General features: G+C 34.3%; 1 protein-coding gene across 2 annotated transcripts in view; it reads right to left on the bottom strand.

Moving 5' to 3' along the window:
* The window catches only part of PlexB (plexin B), a 305,515-nt gene that overhangs the window by 11,034 nt on the left and 271,489 nt on the right, over positions 1 to 22,992 (bottom strand). For both annotated transcript variants that reach the window (XM_089106186.1, XM_089106185.1), the window contains 4 exons: positions 18,993 to 19,103; positions 11,837 to 11,893; positions 7,755 to 7,899; positions 2,418 to 2,615 (listed from right to left, as the gene is read on the bottom strand). In XM_089106186.1, the coding sequence (XP_088962312.1) occupies positions 2,418 to 2,615; positions 7,755 to 7,899; positions 11,837 to 11,893; positions 18,993 to 19,103 (511 nt within the window). The remainder of the gene's footprint in view (positions 1 to 2,417; positions 2,616 to 7,754; positions 7,900 to 11,836; positions 11,894 to 18,992; positions 19,104 to 22,992) is intronic.

The following is a 22,992-nucleotide window of genomic DNA, read 5'->3' on the forward strand; positions in this document are numbered from 1 at the left end:
TTATCCTTCTGGAGTCATTTTGCTGGTTCTCCAAAATAACGTTTCGATTAAAGATGCATGATATAATTTAGAGATATATAAATATTTTAGAGAAGCAACAGTTTGATGGGGGAGGCGCCGAATGGATGAAAATTTCATGAACTTTTATCCTTCTTGAGTCATTCTGCTGGTTCTCCAAAATAACGTTTCGATTAAAGATGCATGATATAATTTAGAGATATATAAATATTTTAGAGAAGCAACAGTTTGATGGGGGAGGCGCCGAAAGGATGAAAATTTCATGAATTTTATCCTTCTGGAGTCATTCTGCTGGTTCTCCAAAATAACGTTTCGATTAAAGATGCATGATATAATTTAGAGATATATAAATATTTTAGAGAAGCAACAGTTTGATGGGGGAGGCGCCGAAAGGATGAAAATTTCATGAATTTTTATCCTTCTGGAGTCATTCTGCTGTGTTTCCAAAATAACGTTTCTATTATAAAACAAAAAAAAAGGTAGAGCCTACACTTAAAAAAACTGAGCTAGCTTTCATCTTTCCTTTTCTATATATTTTACAACTCTCTTCCAATAAAGCTAGAAATAGTTTTTTTCTTTCTATAAAGGAAAAACAATTGGGTTTTATGAGAGGTTCAAAAATTCAATTTCACGAAGAAATGAAGGAAAAATAAGCACATCTGTAAGGAAATAACCCAAAGGAAACATTTGATGTTGGAAACTAACTGGCTAAACTCAATCTTCCATCTATAATCGTGCTTTTTTTTCTTTTTTATAACTAGTCGAAACTAGTGATTTCACAATTCGACGTAAGAACTATGTTGAAAATATATTAAAAAAACTGGCAAAAAACGCTGGGCTCGGATCGGAACAGTGACTGCTACGAATAACGAATATGTTCAAAGGCTTTTCGGTAGTCGACTAGGAGTAGACCGATAGTTGCGCTGCCATGATCAAGGAGGGAATAAATCTCATTCAACAATAGGGAGGAAGAAGTACACTATCTGAACACTGGACGTCTTTCAGACAGGTCCAAGGAAGTAGAAATCTGTTATATGAGCTCACAGTATAAGAATGTTTTTGCCACCTTAAAAAGGTTTGAGCCACCTTAAAAGGTTTTGTTTCTGCCACCTTAAAAAGGTTTGAGCCACCTTAAAAAAGGGTTTGAGCCACCTTAAAAAGGGTTTGAGCCACCTTAAAAAGGTTTTGTTTCTACCACCTTAAAAAGGTTTGAGCCACCTTAAAAAAAGGTTTCTGCCACTTAAAAAGGTTTTGTTTCTGCCACCTTAAAAAAAAGTTTCTGCCACCTTAAAAAGGTTTTGTTTTTGCCACCTTAAAAAGGTTTTTTAAAATAGGTCAGAGCTATTCACAAAATTTGGGACCTTTATTCAGGAACGACACAAACGTAAGTTTGCAATTGCTTTTCAATAAAGAATAATTGTTTTCAGTTTTTGAAGGTCTTTGTAGACGGTGAACTTGGAAAATTCCATTACAACATCAATCTCTGCTCATAATCTTTAAACTTTCTATATACTGACCTATCTTATTGTAGGCTATGATAGGCTAATTTATCGCATACGCTTTTAAAAATAAATCGTACCTAAAAACACTGTGTTAGAAAATACTATTCAGTAGCATTAATTTTAGTGATGTGTAATGCACTATTTTCTATATTTAATGCATTATAGTAATCTATTTAAAGCGCATTATTTAATTGTTTTACTATACTATTAGCCAATATAGTCCATATCGTTGCAATAAAAAACTTAAAATATTACATATCACACCAGTTTTGAAGCTTCGGCTTGTTTAGGAAATTTACTAAATTCCAGAAAGAGACATGAATCGATTTTGTATTGCCTCATCTCAGCCTACAACAAGAAGTTCAGTATTTCTCTTACCTCCACGCAAACTATTAATGAGGCATCTTCTGGGGTTATGGTCGGTCTTCAATAGAATGTTGCTCCCAAACCACCAAATCCCCTCCACGATAAAAATACTGAGTGGGATAAAACCCGTCCGTCCACGAAGGATTCAGTTCTCATCAACATTGTTGATTCACCTCATCAACAAGTTTTGCTCCTAACACTAACATTGAAAACATATTTGAAAAATGACTAGTATAACTTACTCTGCTTTCTCAAAGGCCCAAGGATTTAGCTAGACCCCGTACCAGTGGCAGATCCAGGGGGGGCGAGAGGGGTGCCCCCTCCTAGCGTAGTCTAAAGTAGTGTAATTTACTTAATTAACTCAAGTTTATTGGATTTGGATCAACGTATTTTGCCTCTCCCCCTAAATTTTTTCTTTTTTTGGATCAACCTACTTTGACCCCCCCCCCCCAAAAAAAAAAACTTACTACCTCGGATACCCTCTGTTTTAACCTTAATCTCATATAGCAATAATAGTAACAATAAACTCACAAGTTCTATACATATGACGACACTGTCCATTTGGAATTGTGTTATTGTACGTTGCACGCCTTGGGACAAGTGCCATAATGGCTGTTTCCTGAATCCCATAATGTGCTAAAGTATTCAAACGTTTCCATCCACTGACGACGATGCTCGTGCCATCTTCATCATTTAGTACAACTGGACTGGTTCGAGCTGGTCGATATTCTATAAATAACATGTATGAAATGAGACTTGAAAAACCAAATCGTTGTAAAAACCGAAAGAACAATCAACTTTAGATTTGTATTTTTTTTAGACTTATTTTCTGCATAAAATTGACAGATAACTCCTTTTGTTGTACCCCTTTGTGGCACACATTTCTTCAATAATCAAAAGACAAAGAAAAAAGATAGATGTGGGAAAGAGAGAATTGAAGGGAGAGCGATTAGAGACAGTATATTCGTTTATTTTGTGTAAAAACTAAGGAGAACAGTCAAAAGAAGAGTGGAAATGAGAAGTATACACAACTAAATGCTGCTCCATAATTTTTGTAAATCAAGAAAAAGGAATGCATACAAAAAATAGCTCACTTAAAAATCTCCGTTGGAAAATCATTCAGAATTTGTTTACCGCTCAGTAAACACGAAAAAAACAAAACAAAAAAAAACAACATTTATCTGAACTTTATACTAAATTTTGAATGAACTACATTCTTAAACATGGAAACTAACTCCAGACAGGGGCGGATCTAGAGCAAAACTTGAAGGAGGCCCAATTTGACAAGGGCGCCAATGAGTAAAATCTTGGCGGGGGAAGGGGCAATGTGACAAAGATGCCAATAATTGACCAAATTGAAAAATTTATTCTAAAAAGAAGTAAGAAAAAAGAAAAAACAGGATAAGAGGGCACCGGAAAAAATCTAGGAGGAATCCCCCAGCCCCCCTGGATCCACCAGTGGCTCCAGATGTCTGATTTAAAGGAGCAGAATATTATCACATACTTTCTTGTACAGTAAGAAAAATGAACTGGTAAGACCCAGATCAAGGAGGCACACTTGTGCCTCTATAAAGAGGCGACCCACCACAATGTTAAGCGATTTCCGGTCCTAGAGGTCGCAGAGAGACGGCGGTGATCGCATTTTGTAGCCCAAACTCAAACTAAGAAACGTGCAAAATTTCATCCTCCTCCGACTTTATCTTCATGGGGTAAACTGGGCCGGAAGTTTGGACCCTCCCACCACAGCCCCCTTTAACGTTGTCCGATTGGGCTGAAATTTAGAGGTTAAGCTTTTCTAGGGCCCGGGAGCTTATCCTCGAAATTTCAGCTCAATCCGATCACTCCTTCCCTGTTTTCAAAAAACCAAATATAGCCACTTAAAATTCATCATTTCTTTTTTTTTTCTTAGCCACGCCTACAGGCCACAGTTGGCAACGGATTCGGTTGAATGAGGACTCATTCGAAGCAGAATTCGACCTGTTAGGGCCTTTTGATATTTTCAGACCGAAAATAATATCCCCCGAATTTACATTTACGAAAAACCTCGTTTTCCTATATTAGCCCATGTTAATTTCTCCCACCACAACCCCCCTTTAACGTTGTCTGATCGGGCTGAAATTTATAGGACAAGCTTTCCACGGACCTGGAAGCTTATCCTAGAAATTTCAGCTCAATTTGATCACTCCTTCCCTGTTTTCCAAAAACCAAATATCAAGTTTTGCTTGCGTCAAAAAGATTCATGACCTTACTAAAAAACAATTTTAATTATGTCTCTTTAGTGTAGCGGTGAGACTCCTTGCTGACAGGGCGGAAAACCCGAGTTCGATTCACCGTTAGACCAAATTTTTTATATACTGAATTTAAATTTTTATAAAAAAACTCAGTTTCTTTTTTAAATTATTTGAAAAAAATTATGTTTTCTAAAGAGTTAAAGAAGATGAGTTACAAGGTCGACCCTTAAAACACCCTGTCGAGAAAGAAAAGAATAATACACAATCATCTAACAGTTAGTCAAGCAATAATAAGTAATAAACTGTACAAAAACGTGCAGAAATTATTTGAAAAAAACTACGTTTTCTACATAGTTAAAGAGTCTAAGTTACACGGTAAAAACTTAAAACTTACAAAAATTCGGCGGCACAGTTGGGGGGCTGCCACCCCCAAACCATGTACTGTCGAATACTTTAAATAAAAAAAAAAAAGTTTTTAGAACTTAAAGCAACGAGCGACATTAAATATTAGAACGAACAGAAATTATTCTGTATATGAAAGGGGCTCTGCCCTCCTCCACGCCTCGGTTTTTACGCTCAAGTTTGTATTGTTTAAAAAAAAGAGTTGTGAGAAAGTCAAACTTTAGCGTAAAGAGCGAGGCGTTGAGGAGGGCACAGCCTCTTTCATATACGGAATAATTTCTGTTCGTTTTAAGATTTAATGTTGCTCCTTACTTTCAGTTTAAAAAACTTTTTTTATTTAAAGGCTGCGGAAGCGGGGGTTTGAGGGGCGGCAGCCCCAACTGTGCCTCTAATCCCTGTACGTTTTAAGGTTCGACCTTGTAACTCAGCCTCTTTAACTCTTTAGAAAACGTAGTTTTTTCAAATAATCTAGAAAAAAACAAGAGGTGAGACCAAGGGACCTCAATTGGGGCGGGGGGGGCGGGGGAATTTTCTCATCTAAATTTTAATTGCTATCCTTTTTAGTATTAAGTGAGAAAATTAGAAAAAAAATTGCACACCCCCTTCCCACCCCCACCCCCCTCATATTTTGAAAAGTTTTTTGTATCTTCATTAAAATATTGAACAAAGATCCTTGCCCCCTCCCCTACATTTTCATGAATTAGCGCACCTGGTCAGACCCTATTTCCCCCTTTTTTAAACTCTTTAGACTTTCCCCTTTGACGTTTCAGAAATGATGACTAACCATATTTGGATAGTACAAATTTTGCACTTTTTCTCAATTAAATTCTGCTTTAATCGACAATTTTTTTTCTATTTTCTGGAGCTTTTCTGTCCCATTAGAGAAATATCAAAGAAAATCTCCAAAAAGAAACTTGAAAAGTTTCTTTGATGCGAAAGTAATTAGTGCTTAGCACAAAAAGGATAGGGATAAGAGATTTTAAAAGGAAAATCACAAAAGGAACTTCATACAAAGTATTTTTAAAAGCTTTTAATTCGTGAAAGCAAGTATTGATACATTTTAACAAATTTGTTTGTGTTTTACACAGCATGGAATGCAGACCCCTACAAAAGGTGGACCCTCCCTCCCCCTCCCCCCAAAATTCCTTGTATTTACCTGTTTAGAGGTGAATACTGCACATATTCCAAGAGGATGAAATTACTTGCTTATGGCTTTATTATGGTCAAGAACTTTCAACTGGTTTGGGTCTTTGGACATTGACAGCCTTAAATTGACATTGGCACACTTTATAAAAATTAAATTAATGCGTCATAAAGTAAGCCATCTAAGCTAAATAGCTTTGAATATGTTAAGCAAAACAAGATCCTTGGGATGCAAATAATTCCCAAGATGGAAGTCGTTTCCTTCTTCATCCACTTTTTTCCATAGCAAAATTTCCATAATTTCCTGACTAGGTGTTTTTGGGTCCCCTAAGCGTATTAAAGAAAATTGAGCTGGGAAATTATTTTTCCGTAAAGCTCCGGAAAAGCAAGAAAAAAGAAACTTTGACTCAGATACAATTTACTTCATTTGTTCAAAACAGCAAATTTCTAAAAATAGGCTTGGCTAAGCTCAGTTTATGGGCGTATATTCCTACTTTATAAATTGGTAAACGTCCGAAACTAATTTGACGTGTGCATGGTACAACGAGTAGCTGAAGCATAAAGACAAGCGTATTCTTCAGAGTATTGTTAAAATTTACAAAGTCAATTAGACCCACGTATCGCTTTGACTACCTGGAGAAGGAAATAATGTCTTAGAAAAAGTGTGTTTGAAGAATATCTGAAGAATTTCCTATTTTATAAACTGGTAAATATCCGAAACCAATTTGACGTGCGCATGATACAACGGGTAGCTGAAGTTTAAAGGCAAGCGTATTCTTCCAAGTATTGTTACAATTCACTAAGTCAATTAGGCCCAAGTATTGCTTTGATTATCTGGAGGAGGACATGTTTTTAAAAAAAAAGTTTATTTGAATAACAGCTCTGTGCCGTTCTACGCATCCACTTGGAATCGTCTCTCTGAGGAGGGTGTTCCTTCAAAGCAGATGCGTTCAAGCAGAATTGCAGAATTGCAATTCGAAAAATCTTCAAGCAGATGCGAAAAAATTACTGATTAGGATAGTGGCGAGAATTTCTGAAGTTAGAATTGTACCAACAAAAATTCAAGGATTCGTAGAAGAAATTACTAATTTATAAAGGCAGGCATCTTGAGTTAATTACCTCCATAGTCCTGTCATGGAGCTCCATTATTTCCCGTTCCTAGAATTCCAGCTTTCAGCCTTGGATCACTGTAGATACGAGTTATTAAGTTTTCACTACCATGACAACAATACAACAGTTGTAAAAAAAAAACATGTCATGTTTTTTTTTCGATGTTTGTTTTTCTTCTCGTTTTACTTCTAGCAGAGAAAAGTGAATAGAAAAATGAAAGAGGTCTTAGAAATAGCAAAAGGGTGCTATACAGAAAATTAAATAATTATTTTGGGCAATGGCGATGAGCAGCTTTCGGCAAGAATATTCATTGAAACCATGCACTTGTCTACTCAGCAACTCATTTTTTTTTCTGAATAATAATTGTTCGTATGAGGGCATCCTAGTTCCACTTTTTCATTACTTTTAGACAGGGTAGCCACCCGCTGAGAAAAAAATCATTAGATTTTAATGATTTTTTGGGTGGTTTAGTGATTTTCTTCAATAGTCTAATGATTTATGCGCTGATTTAGTGATTTTTTTTTGTTTAGACAATATGAAAAATCGCTAGAAATAGTGATAAATCAATAGAGGTGGCAACCCTGCTTGTTGATCTTTGTCATAAAGCACATAATTTAATTGTAGACTAAGTTTCGTATGTCCATAAAAACGTCATAACTTTATTTTTACATCTTTTCGAATACATTCTTTATTTTCAGATAAAATCGGAATATTTCTTAGATCAAATGATCGATATGCTATAAAAACACGGGTATTTTTTTTTACCTGTTTTGAGGATCAAATTAATTTGGCAAGTTAAGAGGACTTATATCAATGGGACAATTCAAAACTCAAAATAATCGTCTTTTTAGACTCAAAATTTTACACAGTTTCAAGATTTTTATTTTTATTCTTTTAGAAACGTTCTTAAGAGCGTTCTGAAGAGAGTTGATTCCTTGACTTCTCTGTACTGGTATGTTCATATCAAAGTATAAAAACTTACCTAGCTCAACTTCGTGGACAGTAGGTCGCAGCGAGAAAGGTGTATTTCTGTATAATGCATCAAGTATCTTGAATTTGACTTGCGTAATTGTGTCACAGTCCAGAACTTTGCATTGAATCTTTTCTTCTATTTCTTCATTAATCGGCTGAGAAGACAATTTTTTTATTATCAAAACTTCAGTTTAAAGTACTGTTTGGACCTTAAAATTTACACTAGAATGTTGTTGTTTTCTCGTTTTTTTATTATTTTTTTTAAATTCTTTTGAGTTTTTTTTGTAGAATTACATTATCACTTTGAGCTGATTGCATTTTTTTGGCTTCTGCAATCTAAAAAAAAAAAAAAAAAAAAAAAAAAAAAAAAAAAAAAACTTCTCGAACCAATGATTTATAACGATCTTAAGAAGGCAAACTTCCTTCTACTCTGGGTTATGCAAAGCTATCAAATCTTAGCCTTATGCAGCCAGAATTAAACCACTAAAACGAATTTTCTTAATAACTCTGTTTACTCCCCCCCCACTCCTCAACCAAAATAAATTTGCCAAAAACACAGATTTTAATCTGAAATTGCATTTCGCTATATATATATATATATATATATATATATATATATATATATATATATATATATATATATATATATATATATATATATATATATATATATATATATATATATATATATATATATATATATATATATATATATATATATATATATATATATATAAAGGAATTGTTCAAACGATTATTATTTTTATTAATTGGCATTTTTTTTATAAAATACAGATTAGTAAAAATCGAATAACATAGTAGGAAATTGCATCTGCATACCGTCACAGGAAAACATCCCCTGTAAGTATTCCCTTTTACTACTTTTATCGGGGGGGGGGGGCTGCTGAAGTACAATTTCGCAGTTGTATGCCTTTTTTTTAAGTAGATCATCATTATATTCTTGAATAAAATAACATTACAAACAATGCAAACTAACAATTATAAGAACTGATTTTTATGAATTAGCAGGCTTCTTAGCCTTTTTTATTTGGATCAAAGCAATTTCCAGTGCCTGTGACAATTATCCAATCAATGAAAGATTTGTGCTTTAGGGGATTTGCCAAGTAATTATTAGGAACAAGTACGAAAAGCCAGGTCAAAGAGAAGGCGGAAATGAGGTTGGGGGAAAAAGAAAGCCAGAAAAGTGTCAAGAGGATTTGAGGGGGAAATAAGTTTGATGTCTTGAGATTCTAATGGCTATAGTTTCGAAAAAACAAAAACTATTACAAAACTACAATCAATCCAAAATATCCGATAGTCAATATTGCAATAAGGTGCGTACACAGGGGCCCAGATCCTATGAGCAATTTCGTTATTTTTAGGATTTTCTCCATAATTTCTTTCAATTTTGGTATAATTTACTCCTCCCGTCCTGCGTGTGCGAAATCATAATAAAGCAAGAAAGTTTTAAAAAGCAAGTGGAAAAAAAAACTGATTACCAAAATAAAAAAAATGATAATAAATAATAATCCAAATTAACTTCTTTATAAAGCGTAATCATCAGTGTATTTTCTGGTTGAGTGTCATTTTTCTTTATTCTTCACTGACATGGTTGTGTAAGGGTCTAAAACAGGAATTCTTGATCGTGGCTGCAGAAAAGAATCTCTGGGGCTTATTCAGAAAGCGTTTCTAGACAATTATCTATCATAAAAAATAATTTATGTAATATTTCAGAAAAATTGTGTTGCCTATCTTAAAGGGTATTGGAGACAGTGCTAAAAAAAATTAAAATGCGCAGACCAGGGAAAAGGACAGGGTCCGTTGGACAAAAACGCCACAGACTATCGTCCCTAAAAGAAAAATAAGATAACGGAGATCATCACATTCCATAGCAAAATAAATCTTTAATGTAATTAATAGTTCATGAGCAGTGATGAGCCCCCCCCCCCATAAAAAGGTTCACGAAACTGTAATTCAATATTCTGAAACCGATTTCGGTTAAAAGAAATGTTTCTTTAAGATAATTTTACGTTGACAAATATATATATATATATATATATATATATATATATATATATATAAATATATATATATATATATATATATATATATATAAAAAAAAAAAAAAAAAAAAAATATATATATATATATATATATTACTAATCATCTCATAATAGGGAATTTCAGAGGCTAACCCTCCCTACCCCCCCCCCAAAAAAAATATATTTTCAACCCAAATTTGTGGTATCTGATCAAAATCAGGAAGGAAAACACACTAGTGAAAGCCAAACCCCTTGAACCGACTAGGTCACTAGATTACTCTCTTATAGAAATATAATTTTCTTTTTGAACTATTCATTTACGCTTAATTGAGGCCTCTCCACCAAGGTCGTATCCGGGGAGGGGGTTAGGGGTTTTGAACTCCCACCCCCCTGAAATGTTTGTCGGTTTCGTAAATTGTAACAAAATGCATATAGACCAATTTTTGATGCGTTTTTAAAAGTTTTTTTATGTAGCCCCCCCCCTCCAGAACAAAAATCATGAATACGTTCCTGAATCCACCCTATATGAACTTTTCTTAATCGACCTAACCTCCGCCCAGATCGTACCTAATATTTTCTTCCTCCATTTTAAGTCAGACATTTAACGAAGCTGTCAAATAAGTTGTTTTCGTTGAAAAAATCAAGTTGGAAAACTCCGCAAAAACGTGGTGAAAAGAAAACAAAGCTTATAAAGTTAAACCAAGTTCCAAGATTTGTCTTAGAGAACACTTTTTTCAAAGGGGAAAATTATGACTCAGCTAGAAGTATCTCTCAATTAAAAAGTTGGAAAATGATGGGATTGTCATTTTTTTTAAGGAAGTTTAAATGTACCCAAGTTGTGTTTATTTGTTTTTTACAACAGAAAAGAGTATGGACTAGAAAATAGGCATAGAATTTTTAATAAGATTTGCATAGATTTTGCTCTGTGATTTGTTTGAATTTTCAAAATTTTAAATAGTTAACCTAAATGTATTTGAAAAAAAAAACAAACAATATGTCAACTCAGGAAGCATAAATTGAACAATTAAACAATGAAAACATGAACTAAGGAATAGGTAAGTTTACAGGGGGCAGCAACCTCCATGCCCGTAACCCCCCCCCCAATATTGAGGTTCTTAAAACTGTGTCTGTAACTTTTGTATTTTTCTATTTACAAGTTGTCTCGCAATGTGTCCGTTTTTTGCACTTTTTCTAATTTGTATAGGTTCTTACAACTATGCCTGTAACTTTTATATTTTCCTATGTACAAGTTGTCTCGATTTTTTTTTTTTTTGCACTTTTACCAATTTGTACCCTCTCCCCCCAAAAAAGAAAAAAAGCCTCATGTTTACGGGCCGAATAATAGCTCGGTTATGTTTTTCCTTAGCAGAAGGGAATAAATTACAGGGCATGGGACTATCAGTGACTTATTCCACTTCTAAAGTGAAATAACATTTGGCTGCAGTGACACACTTTTGTTTTTAATCAAGAAACTAAATCCAAAGGCTTGACAATATCTCTCCAAGCCCTAGATTTTCTGAAAAGCATACAAGAAAGGATAAACCGTAGTGCCTAAACCAAAGGTGTATCATACATTTTCATAAAAATCCTGTTTTGCAGAACGTTGTTTTTATTTCTAGAGGCATAGTTCATTGAAGAACAGAGTGGTTCCATTTTGGTAGCCTATATAACACATACAATTATATAAAATAGTTTCGAGTCCCAAGCCTGCCTGATAACCTTACCTCAAATGAGTAAATGAGCTCTGCAGAGGAATAGTTGATGTGAAAGATGGAAAAGAAGAATGCAGGACAGAGGATCCTCAGGAGCACCCTAACTGATTTTCAGAAACAGTATCCGAAACATCTATTTATTTGGGGCAAAAGATATGTTAACGATGAATATAATAAGATTTAAATAAATAAAATAAGCAGTAACAATTAAATAAAATAGTAGGAAAAAATACCTGTAATAATTGAAGTAATTATAATAATTAAAAAAGAAGTTAAAGAGAGGGATCATACGTGATAGCAACCAGAAAAATGATTAATGAAAAATAAGTAAAACCTACCTGGTATGTGTGATAGGGGATTTTTTCGTAATGGTCCTCCTGAACTAGATGAATTGTCTGAAATAAAAGGCGAAAGAAATAAAAAAAAATATAAACTAATATGAAGTCTTAGAAATATACAGTCTGCCTAGAAAAAAATATTCCACTTCTACCTTTTTTTGCTGTAGATTTACTGTCTTTTATCTCTGAGAATAGGTGATAAATAACAAATCAAAAGTAGAAACAATAGATTTTTTTAAGACAGTGGAAATCAAAACTTTAAATGAATATCTCGGCCCAATGTCGGCCCTATTTCGAAAATAGATAAAAACAAAAATTTCAAATTATTGATTTTCCTTACTCAACAGTTGCAGATTATTTAAACACAGGTTCTTTGAGAATTTTTTGCATTTCGTGGCGGGTTTTGCAGTTCGCTGAGAAGACAAAGTTGAATACTGATAAACGATTTATTAATATGTTATATATTGTTAAAGTTATAATTTAATATAACTTTTAAGTTATATTATTATAATATAACCTGTTTAAGTTATATATTATAAACTTAAACAGTAGCTCATCTAATTAATAAGCAAATAAACACTAAACGATTAAATTAAGTATAATACAAAGGTTAATAGTGATTATCAAAACAAACATAAAAAAAACTAAAAATGAGAAAACTCCTTAACACGTAAAAGAAAAAAGCATTAAAGACTATAACGTTTGTCAGCTGATCTCTCTGTCTTGAACTACTCAGGAACATAAAACTGCCTACACTACTTGGCCGTCAAAAATTAAAACATACAATTCTGAATTATTGTGACTTGAATTTAAAGTATAAGACATCATTTTTTTAGTTAAAAATTCAAATGGACTCCTCTATCAGATCTTTATTCACAAATCAGATTTGAATTTACTTAATAAGAACCAGGGGAAATCGGCCATAATTTGGAGAAAAATATTTGTGTACCTCCCGCTCAAAGACTACCTATATTCGAATATTTTTATAAGCCCTGTTCGCTAGACGATCGTGTTTAACTAGACATCAGTTTTTAGTCATCATTACTTTAGATCAATCAAGATTTTGATCAAACCAGGACATTGACCTGTACCTAATCAAACACGTGAACCTGACTTAGAAAAAGGAAGAAAACAGTTCTTTCGAAGACCTTAGGCCCGAGACACACTACCGAACGTTTCTTACAAGTGATTAGGATAGTATTATGGCGTACACACTGGGCGGTAAAAAGAAGAAAAAAACGTTTGATAAAACAAACGTCAACGGCAGCGATGCAGCCGTTCCTTGTCGCTGCAATAAAAGAACAGCAAGATAAGCGATTGTTGAGTTTAACGCCTACGCCGAGATGGTGGCCCATGGAACTAAATGAAAGCATACACACGGCTCTTTTTTTACCCCTACGACTGCTGATGATAGAAAGTGTTTTCAGAGGGTATATCATTAAAAAAAAAATGGAAGCCATTAATGAGTTTCTTTTCTTGGGAAGAGAGGGGGCAATTGTAAAAAAGAAGAAAAAAGCTCGATAATTGGATTGGGAAGTGCCCAGAAATTCAAGAAAAATTTGAAGTGCATTGGGTTTTGGGACCAAATTAGCCCCTGCCTTCGACCCTAAGTAAATCAAAGCCTATTTTTCATAGATAAAAAATGAGCGTTAATCCAATTTACGTGCCCTAAAGTAAATACTATTTTAACACAATTTGAATTCATTTATATTATCAAAATTTCTTCCTACTGGTTTTCAGATAAGGTTCTAGTTTAACTGCTACCCCCCCCTCCTCAATTTCGGTAAGTGTAATAAATTCATATGAATAAAGAGGGATCATGCAATTTATTTTCCAATGTGTAGGGGGTGGGGTTTTTGTCGTTTTTTCAATTATTTTCAACGAAAATATTAAAAGGCTTATGATCTATTTGTGATCTATCAGATCTATTATGATCGACTGATGTTATGACGGTAGTAAGTTTACCGTCCAGTATGTACCCGCTAGAGTATAAATGGCAAAGAAACACTCAGTAAAAAGCACCCAGCGTATCTCGGGCCTTAAAGACATTATTATCGCTATCCACGACAGCATGACAATGAGGGATACATCCTCTTCCTTCGAGCACAGCGATTTATTACATGTAGAAACATAGTAACAATTTATACTAATAACATGTTATGATATGTTCACAAATAACATGTTATATCATGTTCACAAATAACATGTTATGATATGTTCACAAATAACATGTTATGATATGTTCACAAATAACACGTTATATCACGTTCACAAATAACATGTTAGATCATGTTAACAAATAACATGTTATATCATGTTCACAAATAACATGTTATGATATGTTCACAAATAATACGTTATATCATGTTACAACATAATGTTACAGCATATGTTACAGCATATTATATACATATACAAATACACCTAGACTTAAAGCTTGTTGAAAACGTGGACGTTTCTACACTTTTGAGCTCGGTACATCAATGAGCCAATTATTTGAAAGTCTTGAGGCAAACTCACGATCCATGTTTATTGGACTTGCTGCATCGATTAGTGAGGTTTGAAATGCGAATAACCTAGTTTCTTATTATTATTATTTATTTTTTTTTGCATCAAAGCACAATGCATACTATCCGCTTGTATCATTACGGAGTAAATATAAACTGCACTATATCAATTCTTTTTCTTTTTTTAGTATTTAACGCGGTTAGACTTCGGATGGCCGTACTTTTGCAAACTAAATTATTTGATGACATATATATTAGGGAATATACCATGTACTCTCTCTCTCTCTCTCTCTCTCTCTCTCTCTCTCTCTCTCTCTCTCTCTCTCTCTCTCTCTCTCTCTCTCTCTCTCTCTCTCTCTCTCTCTCTCTCTCCTTTTGATGCTGTTACAGTAACTAGTAGAATTTTTTTTTCGATTTTTGTCTTTTTATGCATTGTTTCATGGCAAGCCAATGGCTGTACTTCAGTGTTGTTTTGATTAATAAATAGGAATGTGAGTTTTCAAACCAAAACGTTAGAAACTTTATAGAGATAGACTTTACCAAGAGTTAACAATTGAAGTCAATTTACTAAGCGGATATGAAAATGGAGAAAGAGACGAAAACAGTCAAGGGAGAATCAATATTTTTCCTAAGAAATATACTAGTTCCCTAGGGATCTCTTTATACATCTCTTCAACTGGGATACTCCTTTGAAAAACCTTGATTGGAGGAGAAGATTGAACCAAAAATAATAGTGGCAGGGGAAAAGATGGTAACCTGCTTCTTAAAGGATTATTTATCTTGAAAGGAAAAACGGAAGCAATCATCACGGATGAAGTAGGCTACATACGTTCCCAATTTTTTTTTTTTTTTTTTTTTTGACAATGCAGCTGGGGCCAAGCGAAAAGCAGGGAACCCTCAAATAGAAAGAGAAAGGTCACAAGAATATATTAAAAGGGTGTGGGAGTCCATTAGAGGGAGCCATTAGTGAAGGTCTAAATAAGGGGGGAAGAACAGAATAGTACGCAGTTGTATTGGTCTTGTATGACTTAGTACTGCTGAAGTTATTACAGACTAACTTGTTAAAGGAGTATTGAAAAATGAGTAAGGTCGTAGCGAGCAGGCTTTTGGAAAGTTATACGATAAGAGAAATATATGGTTAATTATATACTTAAAGCACTAATTATACGAAGATAAACCATGAAAGTAATCTACCATGAAGCTACAAAGAGGTAAAAAAGGAGTCTAGGCAAGAATGTTAAAAAGAAGAAACGGGCTATTGTCGGTGACAGAAAAAAGAAAACACATGGTGAACTATTATCTAAGTGTTATCTTCGTGCTTTGACAGGAAAAACAGCAGTAAGGTGGGAAGGAGGTTTCAAAAATAAAATTCAGAGGTTTACAAAAGAAGATCAGGGCTAAATTTCGAATTTTGTGATGATACGAAAAATTAATGGTAGATATATATTTTGAAACCAAAAATATAAGCAATTTAAGATTGGGCTAGAAGAAGGATAATGGGCGAAAGAAGGGCATGGGCGCCACATTTTTGCTTTTCCAAATGGAACTAAGGTTCGTTATTTTACATCTCACAGTACCAAAAATACGCATTTTAAATCCTTTTTTGGTGTGTGTGTGTGGGGGGGGAGGGTTTGGTAGGGTCATCAAAGCCAAGAGTGGATCCAGAATTCTTTTTTAGGGGAGGGGTGCAAAATAGGTTGATCCGATAAACTTGGGTTAGGAGCAAGTTTAATTAACGCAAACTTGCATTAAATAAGTAAATTACACTACTTTAGACTACGTTAGGGGGAGGCGCTCCCCCTCGCCCCTACCCTGGATCCGCCACTGATCAAAGCAGCGACTCGAGGGTGTTTCTGTTCTCTTAACCCCTCCAGCCCTAAGTAGATACTTGGGACATTGGAGTTAGCTGCAAAAAGCAAAATATACATGTATAAAAGCAGATCCGCCTGCTTCTTATGCTTAGGAAAGGTTTGAATTATATAACAAATTAGCACGTAAAAATAAATTAATGTTTTTTTTTTAGGATTTCTTTTACGATGACCTACGACACAGGTTATTTCTAAGAGGATAAACCTTGCCCCCTTATTTATGCACCCATGCAGCTTTGATCTGCAGCAATATTTGTTAATTTAACTCTTCATTAGAAGAAGAAAAAAAAAAAAAAAAAAAAAAAAAAAAAAAAAAAAAATCTGATATCCTCAGAGTTCCTCTCTTACCAATTTATTTTGCCATGTTATAAAACCTTCCAATTTTTCACGTCTCTGCGATTTAAAAAATATAAGTTTTTAAAATCGTGATTAGGTGACAGCCACTATTAAGAAGGGTATTTAAGTGAAATGTCTCTTGTTTGTACAGAATTAATCAATGTTTAAAAGAACAGGAGTTAAGCCTGAAGTGATTAATAGATGTCCCTCTTATCGCTCCCAAACCTGGTGTATGGGTTAATTACTGCGATAAATCAGGCAAATGACCTGTCTTTTTTATTCAATTATTTACCTGACTAGATTTCATAATGTCTCATTTTTTAATGTCACATTTGTTGGCCTTAATTTTTGATTTTATAAAACTGAACCTTTAATTAGGCATTGAGGAGTTTTCGATTGGAATAATAATAACAACAATACTGTAATAACAATAAAACAATAATAATAACAAAAATAATAGCAATGATACTATAAGACGCACTTTTTATTATTCCAAGAAATTGCGGCTCGAGATTCTGAAGCAGTCGGTCAAATGCTCAAGGAGGGGGTGTAAAGGTTCGATTCCTTTCAAAAACTCCTCTATAATTTTTTTTTTTGCCTGTCTCCGTGTGATTTTTATGCAATTCGTCTGCTTTTTTACAGTTTGACAAACTAGATCTCACCCCCAGAGTAAATTTTTGCATATATCCAGAACAAGATTTTTAAGATTTAGCATATGTTCCCTTGACCGCAATTTAGGTACTTTTTGTACTGGAAGACCACACTATGCATACCTTAGCCTTAGTTTAAATTAATTGCGTGGGATATAAGGCCTTTTTTTTACATACTACCCATTTCGTCCTTATCTTCTTTAATGTGAAGAGAAGCTCAAAAGTAAAAAATTTTACTTTGTACGTTAACTTTATCGTTTGAACTACTGAATAATCCTAGCAGAAATAGAATAAATTAGTAAGAACAGTGCCAAGTACCATGGACACCACCGAGAGGAGGGTACCAAAAACACAGAAAGTGTACGATTTCTATAATATTTGGAAAAGATATGATACTCTCCGGGCAAAAAGCAGTTTTTTTTTTAATTTTACCACCCAATTATAAAATTTAGCTAGCTCCTCCCCCTCTTTAGTGAAGTTTTCCTAGAACACCAGTGTCAGGGATAGAACAAAGCGAATTACCATCGGTGCACAAAGGCCCAAAATTTAGGGGAAGAGGCATAAATGGATTTCTCTAGAGAAAGAGGGGAAAGGAGAGAGGAGGGTTAAAAGGGTAATCTAAAACCTACCCCTTCTCTGCAGAGGTATCTAAGTTAATATACAAATTTTTTTACTGATTAAACCAACTGAATTAATCAGATATCATTGCTGTAAAAAAGAGAAATACAACTCTTTTATGCATACCAGCCTTATCAATCAAAATATGACACCAAAAATGGTTATTTTTGGTGTCATATGGCACTTACAGAAGGCAGTATCGGGGAGAATTTATAAAAAAAAACGTTGATATCAATAGTGGCCTTTAAATGGGTCATTAAATGAGACCTTTTCGAGGGATTTGAAGCTCTTCGAAATTCCTATAAATTTGTTTTCGTCATAAAATTCTACTATTAACCTAAAACGAGATAAAAGTTACCATTCCTGAATCAGTTTCAAATGGCAATTGTTTTTCATTTAAAACTTTTTTTTTTACAAACCGCGTTTTAAAACTTTCAGTTACTCTGGACCGCGGTTCGCTCTTTACTAGGTTATAGTTATCCCTGTAACGGTGATTTAATGGTGTCCGTAACAGGAACGAATCTCCAGCATTTTTATTGGGGGGGGGGCACGAGGGGTCCATATTCGGATAGTCAAAGGGCATGGGATCTATAATAATTTTTTTCTTCACATTATTGGGGGGCAACTGCCCCCCCCCCTTGCCACCCCCAAACGACACCCCTGGTCCGTATGGCACGTAAAGACTTTCTTTTACAGACATTGTGCCCTAGGACAAGTTAACCTCCAAAATACACCACTGGGAATCGGTCCTACGAACCGTTAATTCTCTCACGATATCCTCCATAATTTCCTTCTTTTTATATATAAATCGCCTGAGGTTCACAGGTCTCGTACCTACTGTAATAGTATTTGGCGTAGGTGATATTTTTTCTGGCAAAACATAATGTTTTTTTTCTCTCTGACAAAACGTAATATTTTCTTTTACCCTCCAAGCAAACAGCATCTTACTCCCCCCTTCCTCTCAGGCAACACTCTGACTGTGCAAATTAATAAATATACCAACTATAGAACATATAATAAAGCACTGATGACGTAGATAAATTATTCCGTAATTATGCTCGAAAGAAGTCCTTTAGATTGGTTCAAGGAAAATCTCCAACATCAAAGATGCACACTAAAAGATCCCCACTTTGACTAAAAGCATCCTCCCTCCACTTTTCTTAAAAGCGTTACTCACCACGATAGAATGATCAATCTGCTCTCTTAAAAGTCTTTCTTCGGATAGAGAATACCGAGCGTCGTAAGTTACGGCGTCCACCGGACCCTTTTCAACTTGATGCTTGATGGCCTATATAAATTAAAGTGTTCAATAAAATAGGCTATAGACTTGCAAATACGAGGTGAAAAAAGGATGAACGACAACGCGAATGATTTGAAAGAAAACGATTAGTAAAGAGTCAGGCAACTATTTGAGGTATTGGCGTCTCCATCTCTCTTTCTCTCTCTATCTCTGTATGCTAAGATTATACTAGGAGAAGCGTTATTTTAAGGCAGAGGAGCTTAGTACGTAGTAATTAAAGCAGATAATATAGGCAAGAGGAAATATTTTTCTTCTTGGCAAATAGAGAAAATATTTGGGAAGGGTGGGGTAAAAGGTGGGTACTTTTGCCCAATTCCTGGAAATGAGATGATGGTTTTAGTTCATATTTTGGATTTTGCAAGGATTAAGAAGGACTGAAGAAGAACAAGAAGACTTTGGAAGGAAAATATGGTTGAACATCTATTGCGATAGAAAGGGATCCAAAGTTGAAAAGGTAGACTGGTTTGCGTATGGTACGTAAAGAAAGACCTTTTTTTAGTTCGGCAGTAAAAGCGTGTTTTGTTTTCAAATTTATACTGAAAAAACATATTGTATTAACTGTTGTATTAACTATGACCCAAAAAGGAATTTAGTGTTAATAATTATCCCATTGTATCATTAAAGCTTACATAGGTACTCTTCCATATGTTATAAGCTGAACAAGGCCGTATCCAGGGGGGGGGGTTACCCGGTTTGAACCCCCCCCCCCCGAAATTTTTGACCGACTCGAAAATAAGTCGAAAATTAGTAAAACCTAGGTAAAAATCAGTCAAATTAGTCGAAAACTGAGTCGAAAATTAGTAACCCCCCCCCCCAAAAAAAAGTCAAAAATTAGTAAACCCCCCCCCTGAACAAAAATCCTGGATACGGCCCTGAAGCTGAATATCATATTTTAAATCTTCCTCGGAAAATCTTCAACACACAACGAGAAGGAAGTTTTGAACAGCTGAAATTTGAAGGTTAAAGTTTACGCGAAAATAATGGAGACCCAAAATCATACCATATTCCCTGACAAACAAACAAATGACTTTTTAAGTTACACAAACCGTATATAACCAGAAGCCCTGTTCTATCAATTGATGATGAGGGCGAAGTCCCTAAATATCCTCTTTTTTATTCAGTTTGGTCATGTTTGACCCTGGGTCCCCAAAAAGGCTAAGAGTGTTAAGGTGAAACTTTCAGAGAATAGTAAGGGGAATATTGAACTGAATCTGAACATACTATGTGCATGCAGGTAGCAAAACATTGTATAGCGATATATTAGCAACACAAAGGTATTAAGTTGAAACTTCCAGGAAATGTTGAATTAATGAAAGCACACTATTTGCATCCAGGTTGTCAAACGTATCAGAAATATCTCAGGAATGGGTAAGGGCATTAATTTGAAACTCTCAAGGCATGTTGGAGGGGGATTTAAAACTAATTCAAAAGACATTAGACAACTAAATCAAAGACCCCTCGTCCCCTTTGATATCTCGGGAATATATGACGGTATTAAGTTGAAACTTTTACAGTATGTCAAAGGGTATGTTGAACTAACTAAAAAAAACCTTATGTGCATCCATGTTGTCTAAAGAAGGTAACCTAGAATTCTTACAAAGGAAATGCTCAAAACCTGCTTGAAACAAACGTGTGTCCACTTTGGACGGTTGAATCACTGTATATCTTGTAGAATAAGGTAACAAAGCTGAATAGAAAAATATACAATGTAACCAAAAAAGTAGTCACCCACACAAATTATGTTAAACTATGTCAAAATAAAAAAGAACAACACAAAAACAACACAACTAATACAACTTAATTCTGTATTTTGAACAGCTTTCAGAAGATTGTAAAAATTATAAATTACTATTATAATTGAAAAAAGGTACTAAAATAAGCTGCAAAGCTAGGGGGATGGAGTCCCAATCCCCCTTAAAATTTTCAAAAATTCCCTCTTCTCTACTCCCCCCTCTCTGTCTCTTTTTTGAAAACATACATATAAAACATGGATAAATTAAAGGCAATGCCAGAATAAGTTTTCACCTATTGTATTCAGGAAAATTATCTCTTTTAGAAGTCATTTATAATAGTTAATGGGTTTGCCACGTTAGACACGCAGAGCTATAAATGAAGATCCCTTTTTTATGGCAAAAGTGCGGGGGGATATACCAGTGAAGCTTAGCTAGGGACCATAAACTAAGTTTAATACTAAATACTGAATGAGTTTAGCATTCATGTCTGATGGGTGGGGTGACATTAAACTCCGTTTTCTTCTAGGGCAATATTTCATGTTTATCATATTACGTTAGCATGATAAGGATTGCGAATTAATTCTAACCTCCTAAAATTTATGGAAATATCAAAGTGTCAAAAGGACAATTCTAACAAGAAAGTACTTCTTTCTTCAATGTATTTTCCTAGAGATATAGAGGTAGAGATAGCTAGAGATAGAGAGAGATATAGAGAGATAGATAGAGAGAAAAAGACAGAGAAAGAGAGAGAGAGAGAGAGAGAAAGAGATAGAGAGAGTGAGAGAGAGAGAGAGAGAGAGAATAACAATGATTAAGTTTTTCTTTGATAAGCTTCTACAATTAAACTAGATACTTGATATACGAGTGTCGGTAAACGCCAGCAGCCAATGGCTAATCTGTAGATTAGGATATGATGTTCAGATGAGAACTTGAGAACGCGTAACAGGAACTGTTTCCGCTAAGATTGGTAAATTAGAATCGATCAGTCAAAGTTGGTTTTCGGATGCTCATAAGAGAGGAAGTTTTCCTTTTAATTTTGGGGGTAAGGGGGCAAACTCCGGTCCTAATAAGACAATATTCGCCGTGGTTTGTTTTCCTTTTCTTACGTCTGTCGTCTGACAATTCTTTGGCTAGTTTTACTATAATAGTTTAACCGTCATTTTTAACGGTAATTTAACCGTTTTTTTAGTCATTACAAAAGACTGAGCTATGGTTTGATTTCCTTTTTTATACCTGTCGTCAGAAAGGCTCTTTGACTAGTTAAAATAACAATCTTCTTTTCGCTTAGAATCGAGATTTAAATTCTTCCTGGTTGATATGTATTTTATTACTTGTTCAGAATTTTCTTTTTATAACAGAGACTCGTAAATGTTACATTTATAACACATTAAGACAATCGTAAAATTTACGTTTTCCTTTGAAAATTGTATTTTTCATAATGAATTACAGCCGACTAAAGGGTATAATAAAATAAAATAAATATTAAACAAAAGATTAAAAAACGGAAACATTTTAGGATTAAAAGGAGAGGGGAATAAAAACAACCATTAAGTTTGTTTTGGTGATTAAATATGAAATAGCTTTAAAAATATGAAGGTTCATTCAGAATGAAGAATGTCACTGACATTATTTTTCCAATTAACCCTTGGGCATTCTTGACATTATCTGTGCATTTTAGACAATAATAAATTTGATTATTTACTGTATGATATTCATAAAACAGATTTCAGTACAAAGTGAAGCGTAAAAACACCGAGGACAACGAAAAATAAAACTTGTGAGAAACACAAAAAAAATACTTCTTTTTTGTTTTTCTTAGATATTTTCATCTTCTTATTTTCTCTGTTTTTCAAGTTTTTTTTTTATTTACTTTTTGACTGAAAACGGATTAGAGTATATCGTTTCCAAAATATCTGCGTTTTTCAGTTATGTAAATAGGCTGAAAGTTTTTCTAGCTTTTTTTCATTGTTACGTCTATCTGAGTAAGAAAGATACAAGCGATTAAAGAAGATACATTAGACGTTATAAGTAGCGAGAACTAAGAAAATGCAACAAAACAGCTACACTGTATTGTTCAGTGGCGTCAATTCGAGGGGGGGGCATTTAATCCCTCCCCCATGACTGTTTGGCCCCTCTCCAAATTG

This window comes from Artemia sp. Qi Xiang Cuo, chromosome 20 (assembly GCF_049724085.1).
Source record: "Artemia sp. Qi Xiang Cuo chromosome 20, ASM4972408v1, whole genome shotgun sequence".
NCBI classification, from domain to species: domain Eukaryota; kingdom Metazoa; phylum Arthropoda; class Branchiopoda; order Anostraca; family Artemiidae; genus Artemia; species Artemia sp. Qi Xiang Cuo.